The 19,892-nt window shown below is 54.0% G+C and overlaps 1 protein-coding gene across 1 annotated transcript in view; it reads right to left on the reverse strand.

The window, feature by feature from the left end:
* Ryr3 (ryanodine receptor 3) overlaps positions 1-19,892 on the reverse strand; it is a 348,483-nt gene that overhangs the window by 130,805 nt on the left and 197,786 nt on the right. The window contains exons 29-36 of the mRNA XM_070005709.1: positions 18,812-18,984; positions 18,029-18,065; positions 15,972-16,135; positions 13,126-13,291; positions 6,656-6,742; positions 6,008-6,234; positions 4,192-4,987; positions 2,650-2,850 (exon numbers count right to left, since the gene is read on the reverse strand). Of these exons, the coding sequence (XP_069861810.1) occupies positions 2,650-2,850; positions 4,192-4,987; positions 6,008-6,234; positions 6,656-6,742; positions 13,126-13,291; positions 15,972-16,135; positions 18,029-18,065; positions 18,812-18,984 (1,851 nt within the window). The remainder of the gene's footprint in view (positions 1-2,649; positions 2,851-4,191; positions 4,988-6,007; positions 6,235-6,655; positions 6,743-13,125; positions 13,292-15,971; positions 16,136-18,028; positions 18,066-18,811; positions 18,985-19,892) is intronic.

The raw sequence follows: 19,892 nt of genomic DNA on the forward strand, positions 1-19,892 counted from the left end.
TTAAGCCGCTATCTTGTGTCCCAGCCAGGTTCCCGAGCTTTGGAACATGTTCTGCCTACAACCCAGGGTCAGGGAAGCTCTGGAGGGGCCGCCAAAGAAAACCTTGTGCACATGACTGCGTCAGCCGCCGCAGCCCAGCACCACGTGAAGCGGGTCTGTCTTCCATCTGCTAAAGATTTCTGTTTTTAAACCATGAGCTTTACTTAAGATTATGTGGAAGACTCTAAAAGCTTCTGTTACAAAGCATTTTCTTTTATAAGTAGGCAGAGACATTGCTTATAGTAAAATAATAACCATTAAGCAAGTTGGGAAAGTCATCTTTGTGGTTTCTCTGGGATGATAAACTATGGTAATTATATCAACAATATACACTAGTAAGTTCCTTATCAAATAAATATAAGATCCGCAGATCCTGTTTCAAAACAAAAAGAATAACCCTAACTTCTGTGCTGAAAGAGCTCCCCTCTGCTGGATCATCCAGATGGCGGCAAAACGCAAGCAAAGGCCGGGCAGAAGTGGCGTAGCAGTAATCCCAGGTACGCCGAAGGTGGTGGCACAAGGCTCGTAATCTATGGCTGGCCAATTCTACCTGGAAAAGTCAGCTTAAAAGCAAAAAGTCCTGGGTACGTGGCTCAAGTGGTAGAGTGCTTGCCTCGTACTCACAAGCCCTGAGTTCCAACCCTAGCACTGGCAAGGGAATAAAAAGATGGAGAGGTAGACGGAGCAGCATTTTCAGCTACAAGCCGGGCACTTTCCCAAAGGCCTTTTACAAGAGAAGGTTGCACCTCATCTCAGTTTTGACTTTCTTTTGCACTTAGTTATAATCCTCAGTGATTTTTGTCATCATTCGGAAGACTCTGGATACTGAAATGTAAACGTCTACTTTTTCTTCAAAGGTTCTAATTCCATGCATGCTGTTTGCCCAGTTGCTCAGAGCTGCTAACCTCTGAAGCTGAGCTAAACCTGCCAAGTCCTTTGGTGACAGTCACTGCTGCCCGATGCTGGGAATCGTGTGGGCTCTCTGGGGGGAATGGCAGGTGGACAGCTGGGTCTCTCAGCAGACAGTGACTTCCTTCATGTTTATTTTCTGGCTTCTTTGTTAACATGAATCACTTGTACAGACATGTCTTTGTCAGACTCCACCATCCTCTCTGGTCAGTTACCCAGTCTCCACCAGCTTCACTGATTCACTGGTTCATGAAGTGTTTTGACCATATCCGCCTACCTCCAGCTTCTCCTTTTACCTGTCATCATTTTCTAAGTGTATTTTAACAGTTCACAGGGATTTCACCATGGGAAACTGAATTACCGTAGACACAAAATTGCAATTAAATCATGATCTCTATCCTATACTAATATCAATGCCAAGTGGATCAAATATGTTACTGTGAGCCCTGAAACTTTGAAACTACCACAGTGAAGAATAAGGAGAGCCCTGAAACGTACCCGCAGGCAGCAGCTTTCTCAACAGAGCTGCTCCTTCCATTTTATCCCTACGCCAGCAGCATTAGCATCACCTGAAAGCCTGTGTAAAATATGAAGTTTTGAGCCTCCCCCTAGACCTTCTGAGTTGGATTAAGTTCTGGAAGGATTAAGAAGCACTGGTGTAATTGACACTGGGGTGAGGCCTGAGTTACAGACTTGTGCACTCGTTTCTCAGAGGATTGTTTAGAACACTGGCAAGGAAGTGTAGAGAAGGCCCAAGGGCAGAACAGGGAAAAGGGTGGACATCGAAGCTTCCCACCCCCCTGGAACCAGGACCATGAGAACACTACTGTGAGGTGACCCAAAGAGATGCCATGAAAGGTGTGTGTCCACTCATCTAGCTGCTGACAGGTCAAAAAACCAAGCATGCAGCAGATGCAAAGTCCAACACTTAGGGCAGGTGGAGTAGTACTGCAGAAAACTCACCCGAGGACCAGCATCATGCTGAGCAAGCTAAAACAACCTTCTCCCGGATCCTCACAAGAGCCTTACAGGGTAGATGACCTGCCACGCGAGCCAAAGACACTGAGTAGCGGGGATCAATGGCAGCCACCACTCTACAAGATATTACCCCCTCCTACCCCACCCCGATCATTTTCTCACCGGGGTCCTAATCTTCTGAAAGAAGCTATCTGTCTAGGCACGGCCAAGCCCACATGGGCACAGCACATGGGGCACCAAACAGTTCACTTAATGAGCTGTCCTCCAGCTTGAGGATGGGGGCTCTGTGAGCCACGGCCGTCGAGTGATGCGCAAGGCCGCCCCAGCTCTCGGGACCCCTCTGGGCATCGCCGAGAGAGGCGGCCACTTCTGGAAAGGCTGAGCGCACATCTTAGCGGGGGCGACGGCCGGGCTCCAACAGTAGCCTGGCTTTCAGCTCATTAGTAAAGGAATCCTGGCCGTATGTAGCGTTTGGAAACTGCGCCCAGGATAGCGGGGAGCCATTCTTCGCGTGTCACTGGCAGGATGAGCCAGGACCTGAATCCTCCCCGGCACGGAGGCCGCCTGAGAGGCCCCACGGCTTCGGTGCCGCGTGTGCGGGTTTGAGCGTGGGAACGTTCCTCACCTGCTCCTGAGGGGGCGCGTGCGGGTTTGAGCGTGGGAACGGCCCTCACCTGCTCCTGAGGGGGCGCGTGTGGGTTTGAGCGTGGGAACGGCCCTCACCTGCTCCTGAGGGGGCGAGCGGAACTCCCTGGTCTTCCGGGCGGTGAGGGCCGCAGACATGTTGAGCGCCTGCATGAGCTCGTTGTAGCGGAACTTCTGATTTGCCTGCAGCTTGGAGACGTAGATGTCCCCAAATGCCACGATGGCTTCCACTCGGTGCTGCAGCTCACAGTCGCAGAGGTAGCTGAGAAGCTTGCACAGCTGCAACAGAGGAGAGCGCACACATTCTGTCAGAACCGTGCTTCGGGGCATCCGACAAAGATGGCAGCAGGCAGATGGCAACAGCGACTGGCCCTTAGAACACTCAACTAACTGAGAAGCACGTACTAGAATCCAAGCCTACCGGGATTCAGGGACCGGCTGTTTCAAGTGTTAGGACCAGGGGACCAAGAGGAAAACGAGCTCACTGAAGACAGCATTCGTAAGGAAGCTCAATACAAGTTCCTGTACACACTGCCTCCCTTCTGACAGTCCCAGAGGACAGACGTGGAGAGGCCGGCTCCCTGCCCCATATTTTGCTGTCATTCACCTGCACGGTTTTAGTCACCATCTGCGTCCTAGTGGAGCCATTATAATGTCCTATCACCCTGTAAGAGCAGGTTAAACAACGGTAGAAGTTGGGGGAGATGAATTGTAACGGTCCAGCGGGACTCTGAAGTCAGGCTGCTCTCCAGCTGCACGCTCCTCACTAAGCCACAGGGACACGGCCGGGGACCTCATCGCTGGTGATCAGCCGTGCTGCGCCCTCCACAGGGCAAGACAGTTACTGCACCAGCTGCGCTGTCCATCGCTGACTGGTATCTACACTGGGGTTTACCTAACCCCAACTGGCAGTAACAGTGCTAGGTTCCAGATGTCACTTATGCAAAAGGCAGGACTTCATGAGTTGGTCAAGGGGGCCTGGCTCTACTGCAGAGTAGCACATTTGCGTATCTTAATAACATGCTGATTTTGTACGTAAAAATGTTATATTTCCCCTCAAAATCCAATGGTCTGATTAAGTGACCACCTACAAACCCCATGACAGTAGATACCAGGATGCAGATTACTTGACTAGAATACATCTTGTGACAAAAAGCTTTATGTTGCTGTTTTATGGAAATATTTAAATGTTATATTTTGTCATAAATAGGACTCACAGTTAACCACTAATAAAGCTAAGATTCTGCTTATTGTCTGACTTGGCAAGTTCCTCTACCAGTAAACAGCAGGACGCAGCGATAGAGCCGCAGGAATGGCTGACCCAGTCTCGCAGGCTGGGAAGGACGGTCCAACTCTGTTCCCTTCTGGTTTTTTTGGTGCCCACAGGTAGCAGCTGTGTACCCGGAGCGTCATGGATGCTGTGTCCCCAGAGCGTCATGGACGCTGTGCCGGGCGGGCTGGGGATGCACTGCTGTCAGCTGTGTCTCCTGTGAGCTCCCTGCCATCTCTGATGTATCTTCAGCTGCAGGACGGGGCCAGATGCGGCCCTTCCCTGCTCTCACGGTTCCTCCCTCCCCCTCCCGGGGCCCCTGCCCAGGGACGGCTTGGCCGCCCGGTTACCTGCAGCTTGACGGACTCAGGCATCCGGGTCTGCAGCAGGCCTCTGGCAGGAGCCTTCTTGCTGGCCTTTTCCCCAGCCTCCACTGCCTTCTCCTCCACCTGCGTGGCCTCCTCCTTCTCCGTGCCCTGTTCCGTCTCCCCTGCTCGCTCCCCAAACACAGAGGGGTCGATCAGGAGGAGGATCCGGCGCACGTCGTCGTCATCAAACACGCCCATGATCAGCAGGGTTCCAATGAGCTTCAGCACCGGCACGAACTCGAACTCCACAGAGCCCCCCACGGGGTCTCGGATGTGGGCCCCGCTGCTGTGCACGGCCTCCGTCAGCATGCCCAGCGCCTTTGTCTTGAGCACCTCCAGGGGGATCTCGGGGCTCTGCTTCTGCGGCTCCTCCTTGGTGGCCACGGCGCTCGGGGTGGTGAACATGCAGCCTGGCTTGAGGCAGGCCCGCAGCCCCACCCCGGGCAGCCCGGGCCGCTTGGACTGGTCTGGGTAAAGGCGGATGTCCCTGGTGGCGCGGGTGATGGGGATGATGTACTCGTTCTTCATCATCAGCTTCCTCTCCTTGGCATTGGCCAGGTGGATGCTGATGAGCAGGTCATAGAAACCGGACCGAAGCAGGCCGGGGAGGTACTTGCTGTCGATGGCGTAGAAGAGCTGGGGCAGGTCCACATGGCTGCAGAGCGCGCAGGCCACCCGGCTGTTCCCCAGGGCACACACGGCGCTGTACAGCCTCAGCGTGTGGTAGTGGAACTGCATCAGGTCCTCCTGCTCGCAGAGCTCCAGGATGTCCACGCACCTGGGGAGGGAGGGGTCAGCCATGGGGAGGAGGCCCCCCCCCAGGGGACAGGATGTCCACGCACCTGGGGAGAGCGGGGTCAGCCATGGGGAGGAGGCCCCCCGGGGACCCGGGGCTCCAGTGCGGGAGCTCAGTACGGGCGCAGGGCAGTGTGGGAGGGGCCCCGCCCCCCTCCTCTCACACACACTCTAACTGCGGCTCACCATCACTAACCCAAACTTCTCCCAAGACTGAAAACCCTCGAGATACTGGTTTACCGAAGAGGAAAGAGAAAACTGTAAAACCCCCAACCAAAAAAAAAAAATTAGATACAAGACAAACTCAAACACCTTGCTTTTATTATTACCGGCAGCACTGGGGTTTGAACTCGGGGCTCTGCACTCGCTAGGCGGGTGATCTAGCATTCTGTGAGCTAAGTCTCACTTTTTGCCAGGGCTGGCTTGGACAGCTGGGATGACAGGCGTACACCGCCAGGCCTGAGCCTTTTTATTAAACTAGGGTCTAGGGTCTCGCGAGTGCTTAGCCTGGCTGGCTGAAGCCGGATCCTCCCAATCTCAGTTTCTTGAGTGGTTGGGATTATGGACATGAGTCACCTTGCACTGACTACTCTGCCTGTGTTGTAGGCTGGAGACAGTGCTCCATTTCCTGACATACTGAGCTCAGAGGGTGTGGCGCTCTGTTAGTCCATCATCCTACCATAAAACAAAGCTACCACACACAAACTTTGCACCTGGTTCCAAACTGAGAACGGTTAGCATGACGCAGCTCGGGTTTTTCCTGACTTGAGGGCACATGCGTGTGGGTACAGGCCGGGGGCTTCGGCCTCAGCTTAGCCGGACACTGTTGCTGCTCCTTGTGCCGCGGGGAGACTTTATGTGACTGGTCTGTTCTCTGACACTGCTGCACTCCCCTGCTGCGGCCGCCCACCCTCCAAGGGCCCCCTGGACGCGCCTCCCTGTTCCCTTCGGGGTCGCGTGGCTCCAGCCCCACGGCCTCCTGGCCTGGGGTCCCCTCCGGTACCTGTTCTCCTCGGGGATGTACAGCGCCATCATCTGCAGGGGCTCCAGGCAGTGCACGGCCCAGCCGTGGCGCTCGCTCACGCGCTCCGTCTCCACCTTCAGGAAGCTGCTGGGCATGCGGCTCCAGAGCACAGGCTGCATGGTCTGCACGTCCAGCCGCGGCGGGCACTGCGGGACGGGGCTCTTCTCCTCACTCTTAAATATGGCTGCCGACAAGGGCATGGCATTCTGGGGCGGGGTGGAAAGGAATCGGGAAAGACACCGGCGATGCAGAGATGCTCATTTACCGGGCTACCCTGTGGTATCCAATACGGTCCATGCAAACACCAGACACAGATCTCTAAGGGGCCCCAGGGCTTCTCCGCATTGGTTGGAACCTGGCACCACGAGTTCCATGAGTAATTCATTCTGTTGTTTTTGCCATGCTGGGGGTAGAACCCTGGGCCTTGTGCATGCTGGGCAAGCGTCCTGCCACTGAGCCAAAGCCCAGCTCTGCGACAGGTGAGCTCGGAGCACGGTGGATAAGAAAGAGGGCAGGCTGTCATGTGACTCCCACCAGCAAATCAGGGAGGCCGAAGCGTGAGGCCTTCTCGGCCTGTGACCCCCCCCCCCCTTCCGTGACTGTTACGACAGACAGGAAACACAGTACCTTCAGCTTCCCAAGTTCAAACTGAAACAAAGCAGTGCTTGTCGGCTGCAGGAAGACGGCTGGAAACACTTTTGTGTTGGGCTCCACCTGGAATCCAAAACACAGAGAGGGATTTGCCGGTGTGGAAACGGCACAGCTTACCAACCTACTGGGTGCGGCAGATAGCACTACCACTCCGAGCTCTGCTGGACAAGCATTGCTAGAGGCCGATCATTCCTTGCAGCTCAGACATCCCTGGACCTGGTGTCTCTTAGTGGCTCTGGTCACTGTTTCCTGCCTGCAGTACTGTGCTGTCTCTCTGGCTGAGATCTTTACCTGCGTATCCTCTCTCAGGTCTTGGCGCAAGCACTCTTTCTGGTATACAGAGCAGCCACAGGCCCGGAGTCACTAACTCACTACGAAAGGCAAGGGCTTCCGCTGCTCCTGAATGGCGTCGCACGTCTGTGGCAGGACATCCATCACGCGGGCCCTCGAGGCCTGGAAGGCGGCACCGCGGCGTGTCGGTGTCCGCACTCCGGGCATCCTGAGCTGGGAACGCACTCCGGGCATCCTGAGCTGGGAACGTACTCTGGGCATCCTGAGCTGGGAACGCCCCACTGACAGCAGCATGCTGGGTGGCATCCCCGCCGCCCTCTGGAGGCCAGTGTCTGTACCACAGTCAGGACGAGCAGCCAGGTCTCCTGACACTGGCTTCCTAAGTGGCCGCAGGGACAGGCGCAAGGACCCCCGGCACTTGGCTGGACGGCCAGGCAGCGCCTGTGGACTTCCCTGCACAGGGTCAGGGCTTGTCACCACTGTCTCCAGGCTGCATCCTGCATGTGGAGGTGGTCATTGGTGAAATGAGCAGCGACGCTCACCCACACGGACCATCGATTCACTCTGATGGAGGCGCCACATGGCGGCAGTGTGTAAGACCACAGACAAAGCACGGCCCTGGCCTGGAGGACGGACAGTCTGGCTGACCTCGGGACTGTGGCCGTGTGGGACGCGAGGCCCAGCCAACCTGGCCCACAGCTGCCCAATGAGCTGCATCGTCACAGGCCGCTATCCACGCGGTTCTTAGCGTGGCAAAGGAGCACGAGCAGTGTTTTCTCTATCAAGAGTAGTTACTACAAGCTTCCTTTAAATAATAACTCCTTTTAATAATCTCCAGTGTATTTTTACTTAAGATTGATTAAATCACATATTTTATTCTATTTTTTGGCACTGCTGGGGCCTCAGGACTGTTAGGTAGGTACTCTGCCACTTGAACCATGTCTTAAGTCCTTTTTGATGACTGTATTTTAGGTAGAGTCTCATGTTTCCCCCCCTCTCACCCCATCGCCTCTCACGTAGCTGGGATTATAGGTGTGAACTACTGTACCTGGCATTAAAGCTTTTTTTGTTGTTGCTGCTGTCACCTGCAAGGTTATGATGAATCAGGCTTTCGTTTTTCTCATGATGAAACATACCACTGGCTAATTCCTGAACTTGGGCCCAACACAGTGCCATTCAGGTCAGCAGACCCATAGTTTAGATATAAATATGTGGTTTACATCAATGTTTTAGAATCCAAAGATTCCTAAGCATTGAGGCGCATAAAGCCAAAATGTGAAGGTGCAGTGCTAATGTACCTGGCTACGTAGAGAACATTCAACAAGTCTTTTAGAACCATCGCGTCTCCTCTTTGTGTCAGATCCTGGGCTCACAGCAGTGAGACACTAATACCAAGTTCTGACGTGGGCCCTAGGGCAGACCTGTCCCAGAGCGCCCCAGACTTCTCCCATCTAATATGTGCCACAAGAACTTGGCACTCCCAGTGGCGTAGCCTTTAGCAAGCAGATCTGAAGCCTGAGAACAGCTCATCTCAACCAGCAGGAAACCTGTCGAAGGGGTGACACAGAGCATTCATCCGTGCAAAGACCTGAATCATATGGGTTAAGGGAGCCGTCACCAGAAAAGCCTCCTATGCTCCTGCAGAGGCCGCAGAAGGCTCCACAGGGCCACGCTCCACCCCATGGACAGGAGGTGCTTTGGGGCAGGCTTGTGGTCCACGCAGACCTCGCCCTGGGCACTTCTTGCCAATCACTGAAATAAGAAGAAAAAAAAAAAACCCTACACACATGGGCTCCTCAGTGTGGCTGAGGAAAAAGTAAGCAGAATTCCAGAAGGCTCTCAAGAACTTGTTTTGTCCCTATTTTATGTGGCAAAGGGATTCTGCCAATGTCAACGACCAGTTGCGCTCAAGATCGGGAGAGATGGCGGCGTGGTCCTTGCAGTCAGTTTTATCTTGATTGCTGGGGGTGGAAGGGAGGGCACGCAGCATGGAGGTGCTGGGGGTGGGAGGGAGGGCACGCAGCATGGAGGTGCTGGGGGTGGGAGGGAGGGCACGTAGCATGGAGGTGCTGGGGGTGGAGGGCACACAGCATGGAGGCGCTGGGGGTGGAGGGCACGCAGCATGGAGGGGCTGGGGGTGGAGGGCACGCAGCATGGAGGGGTTGGGGGTGGAGGGCACGCAGCATGGAGGTGCTGGGGGTGGGAGGGAGGGCACGCAGCATGGAGGTGCTGGGGGTGGAGGGCACGCAGCATGGAGGCGCTGGGGGTGGGAGGGAGGGCACGCAGCATGGAGGGGCTGGGGGTGGAGGGAGGGCACGCAGCATGGAGGGGCTGGGGGTGGAGGGAGGGCACGCAGCATGGAGGGGCTGGGGGTGGAGGGAGGGCACGCAGCATGGAGGGGCTGGGGGTGGAGGGCACGCAGCATGGAGGGGCTGGGGGTGGAGGGCACGCAGCATGGAGGCGCTGGGGGTGGAGGGCACGCAGCATGGAGGGGCTGGGGGTGGAGGGCACGCAGCATGGAGGCGCTGGGGGTGGAGGGCACGCAGCATGGAGGGGCTGGGGGTGGAGGGCACGCAGCATGGAGGGGCTGGAGGTGGGAGGGAGGGCACGCAGCATGGAGGGGCTGGGGGTGGGAGGGAGGGCACGCAGCATGGAGGGGCTGGGGGTGGAGGGAAGGCACGCAGCATGGAGGGGCTGGGGGTAGGAGGGAGGGCACGCAGCATGGAGGCGCTGGCTGGGTCTTGTCGGCGTTGAGGATGGAGAGGCCACATGGAAGGACACATGGGTACCTGCCAGGCACAGAGCGGGCTCCAGCTTGTGGTCAGCAGAGCAACAGATCTGCCACGTGAAGGACTGGGCACCAGCAATGAGCTGAACAAGCTGGAGCCTCCCGAGCGGGTGACGGCTTGCCCAGAAGACACATTGACGTTGGGCCTAAAGAGGAGCGGCGTGCTCAGTCAGTCAAGCCTGCAGACCTGTGACGTCAACGAAGGTGGCGTGAAGCCGGTCACCTTGAAGCAGGTTGTCAGGAAATGCTGGTGTTCCCCGGCCACGTCAGCTCGTCTGACAGCAGCACTCAGTGAGCACTGGGCAGGGGCTGGTCTGTGCCCTCAGAGCTCACCCTCTGGACCAGCAGCTTCTATTCTGATGCAGTGAGCAGGAAGCCTGGACGCAGAGCGGCCAGGGCTTGCATAGAGTTGTTCCCGTTGCCGCGAAGGCTCCTTTCTTTACCGGCTGATCTGTTTTGTCCTTATAATAATGGGCATTCTGTTTCTAATCATGTGTGAAGGTCAGGACACAGGAACTGGCCAGACGCGAAGCCAACGTCTCCCGTGGCTCTGACTCTCCCAGCAGGTCCTGTCCTCGGAGCCCTGCACCAGCCTGATGCGCTCGCAGGAACACCTCCTGAACGCACATTTTCGTTCTCATTTCTCTCCTGATTGCTTTAAGTGGATAGAGAAAGCTTTGCAAATTGCGCGGCACTATTTAATGGAACGTCGAGAAACGCTGTCTGAGAGAATCCTTCTCTCATTATTTTGGTCACTGGTCCTTTCTGAATTGAAAGCCAGTATATAAATATTGCTGGCCTGTTCCTCTTGAGATAATTGAAAGATGAAAATAGCTACAGCGGCAGAATTACAACGACCCCACGGGCAGGGCCCTGCTCACTCGGGGGATGAGAAGATGCTGGCTGGTGGCGGGCCTCCCCAGGGCCCTGGAGAAAGCTGGACCCTTCCACAGCCCCCCGCAGGCCTGCTCAGGATGAAGGCAGGGCCAGGCACGTGCTGCAGGGTTTACAGCATGGAGCAGGAAGGGTGAGATCCTGGGTGGAATGGGGAAGCGGCAGTTCCCCAGGAAGTACTGTGGGGGGGAGGGAGGGAAGTACTGGGCGGGGGGAGGAGTACTGGGTGGGGGGAAGTACTGGGCGAGGGGGGGAGTACTGGGCAGGGGGGAGTACTGGGCAGGGGGGGAGTACTGGGCAGGGGGGAGTACTGGGCAGGGGGGAGTACTGGGCAGGGGGGGAGTACTGGGCTGGGGGGGGAGTACTGGGCAGGGGGGAGTACTGGGCAGGGAGGGCGGGGGGGAGTACTGGGCTGGGGGGGAGTACTGGGTGGGGGGGAGTACTGGACAGGGGGGGAGTACTGGGCAGGGGGGGAGTACTGGGCTGGTGGGAGTACTGGGCAAGGGGGGAGTACTGGGCAGTGGGGGGGAGTACTGGGCAGGGGGGGAAGCTGCACAGCACCCCCTCTTGCACCCCAAGCTCAACCCCGGCGCTCTGAGCTCTTCCTGGAGCAGGCAAGCTGCTGCTGCTGCTGCGAAGGCCATGTCTGGTTTTGTCTGTATTTTTATTTCACGAATGTTTGTAGATCACCAACGTCCAGCCAGCCTTCCACGTTATTAGTGCTGGAGTTCACCGCAGCTCAGGGAGGACCCTTTCCGCTCAACTCGTGTCAAACGTGAATGGGAAAAGCCAATGGATTCTGAAGGACAGAAGTGGATGTACAGAAGACATTTTCCAAGAGGCCTTGGGAAGGCAGAATTGTGACAATACGGTACTTCCTTCCTCAACGCCGGCCTCGCGGGCGTCCTTTGCTGACCACGGGCAGTTGGGCTGGACTAGCCATGTGCAGTGACAACAGTCTCTTCTCTACCACAGAGAAGCAGCGCTGCGCGCGCAGCGCGGCACAGCAGCAGAGGCTGGCTCCGGGCCCTGGGGAGGGCGGTCCCTCCAGCCGGTCTCCGTCTGGTCCCCACTTCTCCAACACCAGCCTACAAAGCGGCTGCCAAGACGCTCTTCAGTTCCAAAGCTGTGGCCTACAGCAAGCTGACGAATCAGGGCTTTGACTCGGGATAGTATCCGTTGTCTAAACGGATGACCCTGGAAGATGCTGGCTTCCTTCATGGCTCCTCTCGTCGCTCTCCTGCTCAGAAACCCGCAGCAGCTCCCTCTCCCCACCCACAGAGCCCCATGCTGTCTGCCCACCGATGCATCGCATTGCCCATCGGCACAAGGCCTCAGGGCCACCTCCACCCAGAACACTGGAAAGTCTCTCCCTGATCAACAGTTTTACAGCTGCTCTTGAAGGGAACACACTTCCTTTTCTTAACACTGACTTCGCTCCAAAGTGTCAAGAATATTTAGCATGAGAGTTTAACTCCTTAAGGTGGCATTTCCCATGGTGGGCTCTGTGGAGTTCCAGGCTCAGACACTATTTCTTTATTGTTAAGGTTAACAAAACACTGTCTTGGTCAAATAACTGGAAACGTGTTTGGCCACATTGGATTCTTTCTGAGGTATTTTTCAGAGGTTTTCATGTTCTAAGCATTCAGTGCGACGTGTTCCCAAGCCCACCTGGCTCCCCCTGACGAGGAGACAAGAGCTTTTGTGTTTACAACAGGGAGGTGTACATGAGCATCACCGAAGGTTCCCTGAGCAGTTCTGTGGAAGTTCATGGCCCACGAAATAGGAAAACAAATTTATATAAATACATTTTAAGAGGTCACGTAAGAAGATCGTGGGGCTGGTGGCTCATACCTGTCATCCTAGCCACTCAGGAGGCTGAGATCTGAGGATCATGGCTTGAAGCCAGCCCAGGCAGGAAAGTACATCAGACTCTTATCTGCAATCAACGACTCAGAAAAATCCAGAAGTGGTGCTGTGGCTCAAGTGGTACAGTGCAAAGAGGCTCAGGGACAGTGCCCAGGCCCCGAGTTCAAGTCCTAGGACACACTGGGGGGTTATTAACAACCTTTTGCAGAGGGACTACATGATCAGTCCATTTCTTTTGGTTTCTACTTCAAGGATCTACATTTCCTAAAGCAAGAAGCTTTTCTGTTTGCATCTTGCATCAGGAAGCAAAGCCTTCACAGAAATACTGATGGATTAAATTCATAGTCTTGGAGCTCATACGAAAGAAAATTCTTCTCTTCCTCTAGCAGGATGGCCAGCATATCTGGTCAACAAATAAATGCTTTCCCTCAGTACAAATCAGTCACTGTGTTCTTGTTTACTTGTGGCCCTAACTGATTCACACTGTGTGTGTGTGTGTGTGTGTGTGTGTGTGTGTGTGTGTGTGCTGAACACAAGCAGGAATGAGCAACACCACCCCCAGCCCGGGTCTGAGATGCCAGGGCCCCAGGCTCCCGTCCCTCACCTGGTAGCAGGTGCTGAGCTCCTTTCCGTTAGCCGAGAAGGACAGCATGCCCACTGCCAGGTCCACAAGGCAGCTGATCTCCAGGTCCACATTGCTCCGAGTGGATCTCTGGGAGCTGGCTACTACGTCCCCGCCCCAGACCATGTAGCAGTTGCTGCGTTTCACACTAGGTATCAGAAAGAGAGAGGGGACGGGGAAGGAAAAGTGTCAGAATCTGGTCTAGTATTTTGTGAGCGAGACTCAGGAGTAAAACCTGACAGACCATCCTGGGAAGCTTCACAATCAGCCCCACCCATTTTTTTTTCTTAAATGAATTCATTCAGCTGCAAACTAATTCATTTAGGCCTGAATTGCTCTGTTTGGAGAGATGATGATCTAGTAGACCACCTCCTTAGGACCACAGTGAGCACATGACGGTTTCACCGTGAATTCACCTTCATGACACGGTAATGAGGATGGCAGCAATTCCACTCCAGGGTGGGATTCAAGGCACAGAGGTAGCGATCAACTTAGGCAGCTTAAATAGAGACTTGGTATGGAAGGCAGAAACAACCCGGCTCTGAGTTCCAGTCAGGCACCAAGGACAAGAGGCTACAGTTTCTGAAAGCCCCTTTGTTGGGATGGCCGCCCGGGCTCTGCGAAATGGGTCGTTTGTCTCTGATGGCCTCCCACCATCCCCATCTGCTCCCCTCAGCCCTCGGGGCTTCCTGGAGGTCTGGGCAGGGTTCTGTCTCACCGGCTATCTGCCTCCTCTCAGATTGTAAGATTCCACGCCAGGATTTGACATTTAAAAAGGAAACAGCAGCAGTCACAAAGCTTTTAAGGCTCTAAAGCCTAATTCCTGTCGCAGGGCAGGTGGTGCTGGGGATTAAACCCACGGCCCTGCACGTGGTAGGCAAGTACTCCACCATGGAGATCCATCCCAGCAGCTCTGCTCTAACTGCAGGGAAAGTTTTCCACCAGCGTGAGCTTTGGGGGATGTGCCAGGGCCAGGGAAAGTTCCAGAGGCCCTCACAGTGGGCATCTGCCTCCTAAGCTCATCCTGGTACGCACCTGAGGGATCTGGTTCCTCGAAATGACACCACAGGACTCCATCATTGATGTCTGAGGGGCCCCTTCTAACACACTAGGGTAAGTGCCGCGTAGCTCAGTGGGGCTACGGGTCGTACCACAGCCATGGGAAGGCCAGTAGTGTGCGTTCAGCACTGCAAGGTGGACAGAGCCCAGGCAACCACACACCTTGATGGCTGCTTCACGGCTCTGACTGTCGACCCTGCCCCAGAACTGCCTTCGGAGGCTCCCAGATTCCCTCTGACTCCCCCGAGTGTACCTCCCTCCTCCCTTCCTTCCTTCCCTTCTTGGGTAATAATTTTTTCTCTCTCTCAGTATGAATGTCCTTAGGCAGTGGCTAGTAAAAACTGTGTCTTCCAAAGGGTGAGAGCCACTGAGAGGCGTCTGTGTCAACCTGCAGCCACGCCGTTACTGCGTTCAGGGATTCAATTACCGAACTGGATTAATAAGTACTGACGCCATGCAATGTGCAGCAGTAGGCTCCAGGTATAGTTTAAAGGGCCCAAATTAAATATACCCTAAAACATTTGAAGATCGATCCTGTGGTTACTGCTCATTATGTAGGACAAAGAACTAAGAATTACTGAGCACCTGCCATATACTAGGTCTTGCTCTAAGGGCTAACATGCCAGTTAATTTTCACTATCAATAGGGTCAGTAAGGTTCAGACAGATCAAGTCGTTTGGTGTGGCAGAGCATTAGCAGGAGCAGTAAGCCAGGGGAAGAGGATGGCTGAGGAACAAAAGCTGAGCTGGTCAATTGCTTTCACAAAATTTGTTTTTCCAGCTTAAAACATACATTGCTTATAATATCTATTCCGGCTTTCACAACAAAATGGCATTCAATAAGTAATAGTGACAACTAATAATTTGTTGCGTGCTGGGGAGCAGTACTTCATAAGCAGTTTTCTATGAATCAAGGTGCTTAACTCTCACAGTATTCTGGGATTCGAAGCATTCTTCTCATCTTGTAGGTGAGGAAAGCAAGGCTCAATATGGTTAGCTGACTGGCTCAAGTTCACTGCTGGGAAACACTGGGATCGAGGTTTTGACTGAGTAAGCATCCAGGTTGTTTTCAGAGCCGGTGCTCTTAACTACCTGCTGCTGGGTCTCTCCTGGTGGTGTCTGGCCACTTGGCTTAGATGTGCCAGTCTTACCTAACAAGCACTGACGGGACAGGGAAAGGCTGACCACCTCTCCGCACAGGGGAAGATGCTCTTGCCCCTCAGTAGGTGTGCACCACAGCGACCACAGGCCTGGTCTGCTAGGGCACCCTGGCCCGGCCCCAGCAGCAGTGCCAGCCAACAGTGGGAGGAAGAGGTGGACCCAAGCAAGCGTGCTGTAAAGAGCGCTGATTCCTGCTTGGTGGTTATTTTTTCATGAATTGATTACACCTCCTTCATCTCCAGCCGCATCAGCTCTCAGGATGAAGAGTCCCGAATTGGTCAGCCACCATGTGATGTACCCCTCCCTTCCTTCCTCCTTTTTCTGAACTGACTTCTCTCGAGCACCCAGGGATTGCCCTGTATCATTCTGATGCTGTAGTTGCCTGGTAATGGTGAAGAAAACTCAGATAAAGCCTCAGATGCCAGTAGTCTCTCTTTGGCTTCCAGCCCTGGGTAATGTATACGTGTGATGACATTGTACCCCCTTCCCCCCATTTTCCCACTTTCCTCCATGCCACAGCACACTCTCCCTTCTGCTCGCTTACTCCAGGGCTGCAGGCCTCTGCGTCCCCTCAGAGGCGGCTGGGGCGAGCAGGCCAAGCCCCCTTACCTTTCTCGGACCCGGCCTCTTTCATCTCCCAGGGTTACAGTCACCATGCAGTTTTTATTCAGGTCAAACTTTTCACTGTACAAATGATAGTCTGGAGTCACCCATCCAACCCAGACACAGGAAGGATCCTGCCCAGCAAAGATGCGGATGGCATAGTGGCATTGCTGTGGAGGACAGAGGGGAGGGGGTGGCCTCAGTCAGCGGAGGAGAGACCGAGAGGAGGAGGTAACGCATAGCCCTCCCACGAAGAATGACACACACACACACAGACAGACACACACACACACAGACACACACACATGCGCACACAGACACACACAGACACACAGACACAGACACACAGACACACACACACATGCACAGACACACACAGACACACACAGACACATACAGACACAGACACACACAGACACACCACACATACACAGACACACAGACACACACACACCACACACACACACACCACACACACACACACACACACCACACACACCACACACACACACCACACACACCACACACACAGACACACACACACCCAGACACACACAGATACACAAACACACCACACACACACCACACACACACACACACGCAGACACACGGAGGGATGCTATGCTCTAGCCTTGGGAGGAAGCCAAGCCTCTCTCTAGAGCTCAGCTAGGCTCTAGATTGGCTCTTAGTGTCTACTTTATGCCTTACACTAGAAGCAGAGAACTTTCAGCTCATCTCTCATTGCCCAGGAGACACTGGTGATGGGGACGCAGCTGCTCAGAGTGGCCAGGGCAGCCCTGACCCTCAGCACAGGCAGGGCACCTGCCTCAGAGAGCAGTCCCGGGCCACAGCATTCCCGTTACTTTCTACTTCCTAGGGAGGCCAAGAGTTTTGTATTTATTTCTGGAAACTCTGGAAAGAGGCTGCAGAAGAAGAGGCCCAGGCTCTGGCCAGACCTGCTTCAGGGGCCAAGAAAGAACAGCAGTTGTCAGCAAGGGTGTCCTACGAGTCATGAAGCATATACCGCATTACAGGAAGAGCCGCAGAGCCGAGGAAGGCGGCCACTTAGCCATTTCCTTTATCATGAGCAAGGTGACTATGGAGTAATTTCCTATGATGCCAAAAAGACTGGTGTTTAATAAAGAGACTCATTTGCAGTCTTTCTAGGCTGGGAAGAAAAGGGGGTCGGTCAAAAAGCCTAGGCTTATGGCAGTGGCGCTGTGGCTCACATGGTAGAGCTCTAGCCTTGAGCTGAGGGACAGCGCCTGGGCCCAGAGTTCAAGCCCCATGACTGACTATATATACACAGCCTAGGCTTGAATCTTGGTGCTGTCAGCTACTCATTGTGCGGCCTTGGACAAGCACAGTACCACCGGTGCATAGGGCACCAATTAAACTAGTCTGAAGTGACTGCAGTAGAGATTCTATGGGAAAGTGCCACACTACGCCAGGTACTGTGTCTTTACACAGCCAGGGTGTAATTATCTACAGCAAGAACCTTATTCTTGATGACACTTAGCCTACCAACCGAGGACTTCAAATGACTTTATAAAAAGTACGGCAGGCATTTTTTCTAGGTGTGAAGGAAGTGTGGGAGAAAGGAAGAACTCAGCAGCGCTGCCTCTGACGACTGTCTGGCTATGGGAAGGGGCTAAAGGCCCCGCTGTCGGGGCCGGCTCCCTGCTTCTCCTCCCGGCACTCAGCAGAGGTGTGGGGAGTGTGCTGTAGAAGCTGCCACAGAAGAGCAGACAGAAGGACTTCACTGTGGCCTCCGACGACGCTCCCTCCACAGGAAAGGCAGTGTGGAGTCCCCGCTGGCAAAGGGCCCTAGGGCACAACCGTACCCAGTTAGGAGCTCCAGGGGGTGTCTGCTTTGCACTGAGGGACTATCCTGTTCTTCACCTGAGAAATGCTGCAGAGGTGTTCTCAAGCACATAGATATTAAAAGACAGAGTAATTGGCAATTGAAGAAGATCTCTAGACAAATCTTTGCTGTACGGGGCTTATTACAAGGCATAGCAATGGTCAAATAATTAAAAGCATAACTGGGCATATTTACTTACTGTTGTTGTAGGAGAGAGTATTTCATGCATCTGTTTCCTGGAGGAAGAAAAAATCCATACTTTAGTTATCTGGCTGTGCAGAGAACCCCACAGTTCTGACAGGCTATTGATCCACCTTTAACCATCAGGGTAAACAGGAATTTGGCTGTTCTTGATACCAGAGTCACGGCCACTGGTCTTGCAAATGTTCATATGCAAGCCGCACAGGCAGGACTCCAACCCCAACGTGGTCCCTCCACACAGATGCTAGGTTGAAGCTGGGTGGCTGGAGGGGGGGGGCAGTACCATATGCACAGGTGCCTTTGAATGGATCAATCCTGCTCCCTCAGCCAGCTGTGTGTGCTTATTTAAAAGCTTGGTCGATAGCAAAATGCCATAGAACATCTGCACAAGACAGCCCCAGCTAGCACACACCTATCAGTGATTAAACATAGACATCAAAGGAAAGATAGACGGCAAGCAATCTATTCCTTAACGGGAAGGAAGAAGTCATGGAATTCCAGGTCATGCAGCTGCAAGGTTAAGTAAGTCCCAGGCATGTCCCAAGCTCCCAGACTCGTTGGCAGTAAGAACACTTGGCCTCTGAGGACTCAAGAAGTGCAAAAACATCTTTACCAGCTCTGACTCCGTTTAGCATGATTGACCCTGTGTGTGTCTATGTACGCATTCATCTTCATGACGGTACCTGACTGCATGCAGAGAGAGCTCTACCCACTGAGATCTTGTGCTGGGCTACTTCAGAGCAGACATGATGAGCACCTGAAGCTGGAGGTCTCCCCTCACCTTTTCTGGAAAACATCGCTGTCCAGACAGGAGCTGTGGCTGAAGGAGTGGCACTCAACAGGCATGCTCAGGCGGCAGTAGATCATGTTGGCATTGCTGTTCTGAGTGCCGAATGTCTTGTGGGTCACCTTGAGACATGGAGGGCTGTCCATGGTGCTATCAATCCTCACGACCTGGGAACACCATCACACACTCTTACGCTGATGTGCAACAGGAGCTGACCATCTCCTCCCTGCCTCCAGCCTCCATCCAACCAAGAATAACATTTAGCAAGACGTTCTATAGACTAGAACCTGTCACTGGTGATAACTAAGCTACGATTCTCATCATTACTTGGTCCCCGTCCTATAAGAAACAACAGATCTGCTCCTGGCTGGACAGATAGGAGATTTAAAGTGTTCCCAGTGAGTTTTCTTCAAGGCCAAGAGTGGAGAATAAATGTCAGAGAGGGATGTGGGATCAGATGCTAGAACATGGTGTACAGAAAGGCTGACCTGTTAGGTCACTGGGCACAGAGCTGAGAAGAACGCCTTTCTGCAGGTGTCCTTTGTCACTGGCATGGTAACATCTAAAGGACACGTACCAGAAAACCCAAGGCTCAACAAAGACAGGCGTTCCTGTGGAGGCTACCAGTTCCCACCTCAGTCCTTGGCCCCCTTCAGCCTGTCCAAACACCTGGAGGGCGCCCAGGGCTGTGAAGCCTGGTGGCAAGGTAGGTAAATTGATGTTCACCATAAGAATGACTTTCTTAAAATCGCAGCCTTGTTCCTGCTCTTTAGACAGCAGTTCCAATCCTAGGTCTATAGATGAGCTCACATGGCTGTGTGTTTTTCTAAGCAGAGGTGTCAAAGGGCATCCAAACTTCCCAAACAGCGACAGACACCTTTCTAAAGTCATGGCCAGCAAGCGACCAGAACCTGAAGGCCCATGATGTGAACCTGCGAGGGACAGTGGGCTATGAAGAGCAGCTGCATACTAAACTCAGAGCTGAGTTAAGGGAAGTTAGCGTACGATGAAACAAGTGATAAGGCCATTGATCTTTCTGTCTGTCTGTCCCTCCTCACCCTTCTCCCCACACCTA

This window comes from Dipodomys merriami, unplaced genomic scaffold (assembly GCF_024711535.1).
Source record: "Dipodomys merriami isolate MVZ:Mamm:240054 unplaced genomic scaffold, mDipMer1.0.p SCAF_69, whole genome shotgun sequence".
Taxonomy (NCBI): Eukaryota; Metazoa; Chordata; class Mammalia; order Rodentia; family Heteromyidae; genus Dipodomys; species Dipodomys merriami.